Below are 10115 nucleotides of genomic sequence, written 5' to 3' on the forward strand. Positions count from 1 at the left end.
AGCATTCCTGATTACCCTACCTATCTTTGCATCATCAGCAAATAGCTGTATGTCACTTGTCAAATCTTTCTCAATATCATTAATGTAGAGATTGAATAACAGTGGACCAACGCTGATCCTTGTGGTACGCCAGTAGTTACCTTAAATCTTGCAGACTCGCATCTCCCGTATATCACTTTTTGATATTGTCAGTCAGCCATCCTCTTATCTATGCTAATATTTATAACCCAAACCCATTTCCTCCAATTTATGCAGCAGTGTGCTATGCTGTATTCTGTCAAAAGCCTTAGCAAAATCCAAAAGTATCATAGTGTATGCATTCCCCTTGACTCATTCAATGGTAACATTGTTATAGAATGTGAGCAAGTTGCTAAAACATGACCTTCTTTTAGTAAACCCATGTTGTTCTTTGTAAAGTAGAGATTCACTCAGCTCTTTTCTGAATGCGAGCCATAACTAATTTCTCCAAAATCTTCACTGCCACTCCTGAGATAATAATTGGTCGATAATTGGATACATCATTCTTTGCACCACTCTTGTGCAATTGGATTACTGTACATTTCTTCCATTCCTACGGAATCTTCCCTGTTCTGAGACTCATATTAAACAGCCTGGTCAAAGGAATTCCCAGTTCAGTTGAACACTCTTTTATCACATGCTTATCCCATTAGTCCCTATTGCTGAATTCTTATCAATTTGTGCAACAGTCGAACACCTCGTCCTCATACACCTGCGTTTCTTCATCTAGTGAAGAGATAACAGTGAACTCAATGTTGAATACACCAGGTTGATAGCGTTTAACAAAATGGACACTCATTAGTTGAACAACCTCTTCTGCATCTGTAACCCTCACGCCATCTGCATTTAGAAGAATTATTCTTTCATATTCATTCTTTCTTTTATTTGCAGCATATCGATAGAATTCTTGTGGGTTGTCTTTAGCACACAAAGCCAGTTTCTTTTATTACTCGGACTTTGCTTTCTGTACAACAGTTGTGACTCTTCTAGCCTGCTGCTTATAACGTTCATGACGTATGTCATCTTTATGCACACAGTATTCCTTCCACATCATCCTTTTCTTACGAATCTCTTGCTTGATAAGATTGTACATCCATATGACTCCTACTCTATTTATTCTTTGAACTCTTGGGACACATTCTGATATCGCATCATTCAAGTGTGGTTTAATTGCTTCCCATGCACTGTCGACATTCTTTCCATCCAGCAACCGATCCCATTCCACTGAACTCAGTATACTACTCAGTTGGTCATAATTTCCTGCTTTTTAGTTCAATATGTAACCTTTTCTGAATGGACCATTCCTAAACTTAGTCACTTCCCAAGTGAGTACTGTATGATCACTGTCACCAACCAGAGGCAGAATAGTTACATCTTTAACTGAAACGCCCCCTGACACTATAATCAAATCTAACACTCGTTGTCCTCGACTTCCTTCTGTCACATGCTGCTCGAGGAAGTTGTCTCGCAACAGCTCAATAAATGCATTTTCATTCTTCTCATTATTAAAAAAAAGTTGATAGAAACTAGTCATGAAATATTGTATCAGGCTTCCATTATTCCTTCAATAATATATTGAGATTATATACATAATATAATCTCAAGATAAAGCATATAATTATATTCTTTCTCCATATCTTGAGATGTTATTGAGAAAATAAATGCTAATCATTGCTCCTTGAAATAGCTTCTGATTCCAAGTTGAAGCTGAATTGGCTCATTTTTTTATTACTGCTTGCTGATTGGAGAGCATATCTGCTTCCCAACCTCCAGGTTTTGGATTTGAATCCTGCTATGACATCAATCTTTATATGCATTTTCAATTAGTAGGTAGTTTTAATCACATGCTGTGAGACCACCATCCTGCTTATTGGAGAGTCAGTTGCTCTAAAAGTTCTATATTTTTGTCTCTAGTATAATTCCCAAGATTATCTAACCATTGGCCCAGTCACTTTACCATTGTACTATAGGTTTACAGATATTCAGGTGGGATTATCATGCAAAAATAAAATGGTCTTCATTAATTGTAGTTTACATCATTAGTGTTACTGATATTAGACTGCTAACTTAGGTCAACTTGTTCTTTTAATTACAGATTTTGCTTTGGACTCCACACAGAAGTATATACATACCATTTTTATTGCACATGAAAAAGTATATTACTGGACTGCAGAAGATAAATTAGCAAGGGCACTTGCTTGTTGTTTTTCATTTGCTGTTTTTCAAGCGAGGAAATTGTTTGGAGTAAGTTATTTTTTATTAAATCAGTTAATTTGTTTTTTGCCATCTGTTTCACCTAAAAGGGAAGATTGTTTATAAGGTTGAGTGATTCTTAAAGGTTGTTTAAAGATTGATGACTGAGAGGACACCCCCACATAACTTGTAAGGAATACAGAAATCTGGGTAAAGATTGGAAACTGGATCAGTGCTAATGACCCAGTATCTGATCTTCACCTGGTTGTTGGCCTGTCATGGTAAGTGAATGTTATTCTTTCATGGTTAGTGAGGATTACTCTTTTCAGAGTTACTCTGTATTTAACACTCATGTTAAATAAAGAGTAGTAGTAGCCTCTCTCTATGGGTATGATCTGGCAGAGCAAGTTGCATCTGGTCATAGTGGCCTGCAATTTGGGAACGTAGCTGACAAAATTATTTTCAGTATTGACTTAAACCACAAACAAAACGTAATGGTACATCGTTATGAAATGGTACACCACCTGACTTTATCCATTTAAACAAGGCTCTTGCCGTTTTCATAAAGGAGCCAGGGTAAACAGTGAAAAGTCAGCTACCAGAAGAAACTCAGACTTAGGAGAATTTAAGGCAGCTACTAATGTAAGAATCATTTACAGAAAACTAGTGGAACAAGTAGAAGAATTAGACAAGTATGATCTATGAAAAATTTAGCGTTACTGTGACAAAGAACTTAAAGCAGAAGATACAAGTAATAACTATGAGATGTTGTGCTCTTTTAGAGATACTTATGCCATAGACTTACTATCAATTACTTACACAAAAACACAAGGAATATGTAATACTATTTATTTAAATAAAGCCAAATATGAAATTAAATAACTTCTCAGAAAGGACTACACATCTGTTTGGCTTCTACAAGCCTAACTTAATTAAACAGCAAAATGTCGAGTACCAATTCCATATATTTCAGGTGTCTCAGAACAGATTTCCAGAATTCTAAAGAAATACAATTTAGTCGTTACTTTTATACCTATCAATAAATTATCAAGTTTTTCCCTCTTCACAAGATAAATGCTCCCCTCTGTCTCTACCTGGTGTATACCAAGTTCCTTTTGACTGCCATCTATCCTACTTTGGACAAACTGGATGCTCAGTAGAAAACAATGCAAGAACATCGATCTTATATTTGCTACAGGAAATCTGATTGATCTAACTTATGGGAGAGACACAGACTACAATATTCTTTGGTCTGAAACTCGCTTACTTTATAATTGTCAGTACAAATTTGAACGTTTGTTTAAAGAGAGTGGTGAAGCCTTGCTTCACCACCCAAACTTGAATTGGAATGACTGCCTATCTTTATCTAAAATCTGGGACAGTCTTATCAGAATAATACATCATTTTTTTTTCTAGTTATTGATGGTTACCTTATGTTTCCTCAGTTATGCCATTATGCTTGTATGTATAACATGTGGCTCTTTCTGTTTTAAATCAATTCTTTGCTTGCTTTCTACAATGTAGAAAGAAACAATGGTCATTGCCACTATCTTGGGTGGCGAGGATCATTGCTACCAAAGATAGCCTGTAATTTTCAGACCAAAATATTTGGCTTTATCTAAATAAATTAGTATTACTTATTCCTTGTGTTTTTGTGTAAATAATTAATAGTGTGAGATGTTATATGTGGGCCATAGTGATCAAGGACAGAAACAAGGCTGTAGTATTCATTACTAAACATGAACTCTTGAATGGTAGATAATTTCAGGTGTAGTGATTTGGATAGATTTCAAAATTAGGAATTTGATGGACTTAGTGTCTACGTTCACACAAAAGGTTCTGCTAAGGAAGAAGTAGAGGAATTTTTTTAGTCATTAGCGAACACAGTTGACGTAAGGGAAAAGCTGGTTAGAGGTCTGAACAGCAGAGCAGTAAATTAATACCAGACATATAGAAATGTTTATGTTTTGAGAAAAATGTAAGAAAAGATAAAGGCTAATAACAATAATGAGTATCTGCTAGATTTCTGTTCAGGACATTGACTAGTCATTGCTAACACAATATTTCAACAGAAAGATGTATATAAATGCACATATAAGAGAAAGCATGCAAGAAATAGTTTTATTCATTATGTTATTGTGGATGGATATCTTTTCACCAGTTCATATTATAAGTGCACATTCACAGGGAGTTTTAAGCAAGACAGAAATGAGTATCATATTGAAAAAAAAAAAAATGCATGAAAGCTTGTTTTTTTTCCTTCTTTAAAGGGTAAAGTAGAGCAATTTTAAAGAGGGGTAAATTGTAGACTGAAGTATATTAGATAAATAATACTGGAGAAAAAAAAAAGAGTTTCAAAACAAGAACCAAACCTTAGAGATCCCGTAGCAAAATCTGAAGAAAACATTGAAGTACATAGTGAAGTTGCCTGCAAGGAATAAAAAAAACAACAACTGAACCTCTTCATGGCTTCTAGAAGTCAGCAAGTAAAGAAAACATTAGAGAATACAGAGAAAAATGTAAGTTAAAGATATAAGTAACTTCCTAATTTCATATGAATACTCAGGAAAGAATATAGAAGATAAACATAATGAAGTTGCAAAATGTAACGTTATGCACTTTGGGTTGAAAAGGTTGCATATGGTGTCATGTTGATGGTATTGGTTTGCAGGAAATTGATGGGACTAGGGACTTGGGGATAATGGTGGACAAAGAGTTCAGAGGGCATATTGCAAAACAAAAATTGGTAAAATAGCTCAACAAATTACTGGGATATTGAAAAACACACTAACAAGTAAAGATAAGTAAATTCTGGAAAGACTTAATGGGATTATATTGATCAAGTGCAATATAATAAACAAATATGTTATACCAACTAGTTTCACCAACTAAGGCTGTTGGCATCTTCAGGGTACATAACTGATGTAAGACACTAAAAAGTAAAAAACTGTTAAAAACTATAATCAACCGATTCCAATTATATTAAACAAAGAACAGAGCGCGTACAATACATGCATAGAGCATGGATGATATCACTTGTTATTTAGGAACATTCAATAGTTGGCACTATAATTCAGTTCTGGCGAGTTGAAGGATCTGATAAGGGTCTTCCAGATCACGGGCAAGATTAGTCCTTGGTTCCTGTTAAGGTTTTGTATACAGTGGGCAACTGTTTTGGCCTCCTTAAAAATTCGGGAGCGGAAGTCCTCCTCCATGTAAGGAATTGTGCTTCTATCCCACTCTATGGTATGGTTCGTTCTTCAGAAATGAAAAGCTAACCCCGATTTTTCTTCTCTGTTATTATTATTGACGTCACCTATGTGTTCTTTTTGCCTAATTTCAAGGCTCCTTGAAGTTTTGGCCAATGTAATTCAAGCTGCACGAGCAGGGTATGTTATAAACTCCAGCATATTTGGAGAAAGGATGGCTATCTTTTGGAGATCTTAAGAATTGTCTAATCGTTTCTGTGGGTTTAAAGGCCACTCTTATTTTATGTGGTCTAAGGAGTCTAGCAATCTTATTGGAAACTGTCCCTAAGTATGGAATGACGATGGTAGAAATATAACGTATATCATCTTGTTGTCTTTGTCAGGGTTCAGAGAAAAGTATCTTGTGGACGAGTCTTCGAGGAAATCCATTCATGGTAAGGTTGGTGGATATCAGGGATAGTTCTTCCTGGAGGTCTTGTTGATCTGTTGTAAGGAGAGAGGCACGGTTCTTCAACATGTGTACAATACTAAGTTTCTGAGAAATCTGGTGGTAGGAAGTGAAATGTAAATAACATCCTGTATTTGTAGGTTTGCAGTAAACTGAGAGGTTGATACCACCATTCGGAATGCCACCACGTTTCTTATCAGATCCTTCAACTCGCCAGAACTGAATTATAGTGCCAACTATAGAACGTTCCTAAATAACAAGTGATATCATGCATGCTCTATGCATGTATTCTATGCACTCTGTTCTTTGTTTAATATAATTGGAATCGGTTGATTATAGTTTGTAACAGTTTTTTACTTTTTAGTGCCTTACATCAGTTATGTACCCTGAAGATGCCAACAGCCTTAGTTGGTGAAACTAGTTGGTATAACATATTTGTTTATTATATGCACTTGATCAATATAATTCCATTAAAAGTCTTTCCAGAGCTTTTTGGTCAAGAAAATTAAACGTTTTTTAACACAGATAAGGAAGTTATTATCCCTCTTTATAAGGCTTTAATTTGGCCATATCTTGACTACTGCACACAGATTTGGTCACCTGGGTTTCTTGGGGACCAGGAGGTGGTCGAAAAGATTCAGAGATGAGTGACCAAGATGGTGACAGGTCTGTGGAAAGGTTGAAGGTATGTGGGTTACAAAGTTTAGTTGAGTAGAAAAGGGGGAACATGATAGAACCTTTTAATATATTAAAGGCTTTTTATAAAATTGATGCGAATGGAATTTTTCAATATATGACAAATAGTTAGAGAACTAGGGGCCATCTGTGGAAGTTGTGTAAGAGTGTGGTTAGTAGGGGTGTTCTACCAGATTTTTTGCATGGAGAGTGGTGAGTGAGTGGAATGGATTGCCAGAATTGTTTGTGAGTTCCCTGACGGTGAATGGATTCAAGGAGAGGTATGATAAGATTTGTGTGTATGATGGTTGATTTAGGTCTCCTGTGATGAGTCTCCAGACTCCATGGAGATGCCATAACATAATAATAATATTATTATTATTATTCTTTATATTATATAATATAATAACCTCAAGATCAAGAATATTATATAATATTCGTGAGGTTATTGGGGGGGGGGAACCACTTAGAATTGGAGGAAAGAGTACTATAAAGGAATTCATGAGAGGTGATAAAAGTGACATGAAAACTGAAGATAAGGATATGCTGGATGTCTGGAGTAATGAATTTGAAAAATTATTAAATAAGATAAGCAGTGACAATTAATTTTTCAAAGTAATTATTCCAGACAACAATAGACAGCACTCAGAGGCACATATCAAATCTTGAGGCAGAAAACCACATCAGAAATCTGATAAATGGAAAGCAGATTGAATAAATGACATTTGACCAGAAATGCTCAAATATGGAAGTTATCAAAGTTTTATACAATGGATGGTTTAAATGACATAATTCAGAAGTACAATTACCACAATTATACCATAGATATTGCAATTTGAATCGATCTTCCTTCTTTTTATAGTATTTATAAGATTCACTTTTTTTTCTCTCAGGGAAACTTAGTGTAAAGTTGTTGTTTTTTTATAATTACATAACTATTATTTATCATCTTTTGAACTTTAAGTATATATTCAATTAATCCTTTAGTTTATTTTTTTACATTTTGTAATTTTTTTCACATCTAGTACTGTATATTGCTAAATGCCTGATATTTCTGTTTTAGCCAACTGTTCAAAATCTTCCTTATCCCATTAGAGTGCAATGTGTATATCTTGATCCTAAGACATTTGGGTTTGTAGCATATCAGCTGAACACCGTAGATGTAAATGGATTAGAAGGACTGAAAAATCAAGCCTGGTTAGATGGACCATATGATCTTTACGAAGAATGTTCTGATGAAGTAGGAATGGTTGGTTACAATTCAAAAGTATTTTCAAGGATGTTATCTTTTTATCTGAATGGATTAGATATGGATAAAGGGAATGGTATTAGAGCTATTCAGTAATCATTAAACATCTAATTTAAATTATGTAGCTATGTATAGTAAATGATTTTATTGTGTTTGAGAAGATGAATTCCATGGTAGTTTGCAAATTCATTTCACGCTATGCACTTTAAATAAATTAATGACTAAAAATGATTTTATACATCCATTACTTCATATACCAGTAATTCATGATGCTGTTTATTGGTAGATTCTTCTATATGCATCTTCATATCTTTTAGATAACAGAGGCAATAGTGAATTTAAGTTCAGGATTCATGTTACTGTGGCATCTAATAAAGCTGAGATTATGTGTTTGGTTAAAAGAAGCATCACTTGTAGGATATATATATATATATATATTTATTTTCAACAGTTTGTAACCATAGTAACAACACTATTGAAAAATCTCAATCAGAGCCCCATTATACACACAATGCCATTCTAAAATAAATTCACTCATAACGGTGACCTTATTTCTTTCATAACACCAATGATGGATTAAGTGAGGGTCTTTTCAGTGGTTTATTATAGTGAGTGAGTTCAGTTCACTATAACTGTTTGCTAAATTTAGTGACGATTGACAGTGTTAGTCTCTGATTAGAAAACTATTAAATTATGGCTCATAACTTTGGGCATCTATATTTTTAACAGATAATACCAATAGAATACAGCCTACTGAGAAGCATTACTGAATGCATGGAGGAATTGTGTCATGATAGTGATAAAATTAACAGAAAATGGAGAAGAAATGTTAATTGAACTTTATAAATTAGTTTGAGGGAATATAGTAGCTTTCAGTTAGTTTGAAGTTTAGGAGATTACCAATCAAATTATATAATGTTTATATTAAGTTTACTTTTCCCTCCAATATTTTGTTAATTCAGAAAAGCAGACAAAACAGAGATTACAGGACCAGAAGAGGCTTAGACCCCTGCATTATCCTGTGCAATTTGACTTCAGACCTAGTACACTAGTATTAGTCTTGTGAATAAGCTGTGGTCAGATAATCCAGAAACCCAACTCTTAAACCATACGTGAGACCAAGATATTTTTTTCAAGTTGCTTCAAGCATCTGATAAGCTGGATAGTGGTCTTACACTGTGAAATTCAACCACCTTCTTAAAGACATTCATAAATATCCATGCCAGTGGTGGGATTTGAACATAGAGCCTGTTTGAAGGCATACTTTTCTTATGCATCTCTTCATTTCTGATTTCCCAAATTTGTGGGAAAACAAATTCCCACAAATAGTAAACTGGTAGCTTTATACACGAATAAAATCTTTCTCTCACACGAGAGAGAGAGAGAGAGAGAGAAAAACAGTAGACACTCAGATTCATGATACTAAGTTGATGTTCATGTAACATTTATAAAAATGAGCAGTTCATCATGGTTAAGATCTTTAGAAATGTGTAAATAAAAAATCAGGAATGCAGTATGATGAGAAAATAAAAAAATTCACTATTTCTTAAATCCATACGTGTCTCAAGGGGCTTGGATTTGATCATCTCATCAGATGATGTGCTTATAAATGGTGTGTCAAATCTTGGTGAGAGTGACCATAAGTTGATCATCTTGTAATGGCCAACCACATGAGGATTTCTGTGAGAAAGGGTTATGTGTGGAACAGTAAGGCTGGTGATGGAAAACTCAGGAAACAGTTTGCAGCAATATCATGGAATGAGAAATGTGATGGAAGGGAGATCAGTGTATGCTTTGGCTGTATGCAAGAACCATCTGGTTGAGGCAATCTCAGAATGTCTTCCAAAGGTCAGGAGATTAAATGGGCTGGGTGTGAAATGAATCAATGAAGAGATAAGATATGCAATCTGGAAGAAAGTATTGTGGAAGCAGCATAAGATAAGTGATGATAACCAATTGCATGAAGAGCAGGCAAGGGAGGTGACTTACTTGTTGAGGTAGCAAAAGAGCAGTACAATAAATGGTTAGCTCAGGAGGCTAAAAAGAATCCCAGAATGTTCTTTTGATAGTAGAAGAAACAATGATTATGGAAAGAAAGATGATATTGATTGGTATTGATTGGTGAAAATGGTAGAATGATAACTACTACAGAGTATATAGTTGAGGTGTTCAATTAGCATTTCATAAAGATATTTCATTCGTTTGAATGTAACATCATGCGGATGAAACTTGGTGTTAATAATGTTGTAAAGCTTGATGACAGATACCACATGTTTTGAGAGAATGTTCCAGCTTCACATTATAGGTGTTAGAGAGAAGTTAG

General features: G+C 34.6%; 1 protein-coding gene across 2 annotated transcripts in view; it reads left to right on the top strand.

The window, feature by feature from the left end:
- Nucleotides 1-8023, top strand: part of mRpL37 (mitochondrial ribosomal protein L37) — a 68673-nt gene extending 60650 nt beyond the window's left edge. For both annotated transcript variants that reach the window (XM_090407350.1, XM_090407349.1), the window contains exons 7-8: nucleotides 2114-2262; nucleotides 7607-8023. In XM_090407350.1, the coding sequence (XP_090263476.1) occupies nucleotides 2114-2262; nucleotides 7607-7888 (431 nt within the window). In that variant the 3' untranslated portion in view covers nucleotides 7889-8023. The remainder of the gene's footprint in view (nucleotides 1-2113; nucleotides 2263-7606) is intronic.
- Nucleotides 8024-10115: the final 2092 nt, after the last annotated feature.

Source organism: Typopeltis vanoorti, chromosome 17 (assembly GCF_054136105.1).
Source record: "Typopeltis vanoorti isolate ZY-2024b chromosome 17, IOZ_Tvanoo_1.0, whole genome shotgun sequence".
NCBI lineage: Eukaryota > Metazoa > Arthropoda > Arachnida > Uropygi > Thelyphonidae > Typopeltis > Typopeltis vanoorti.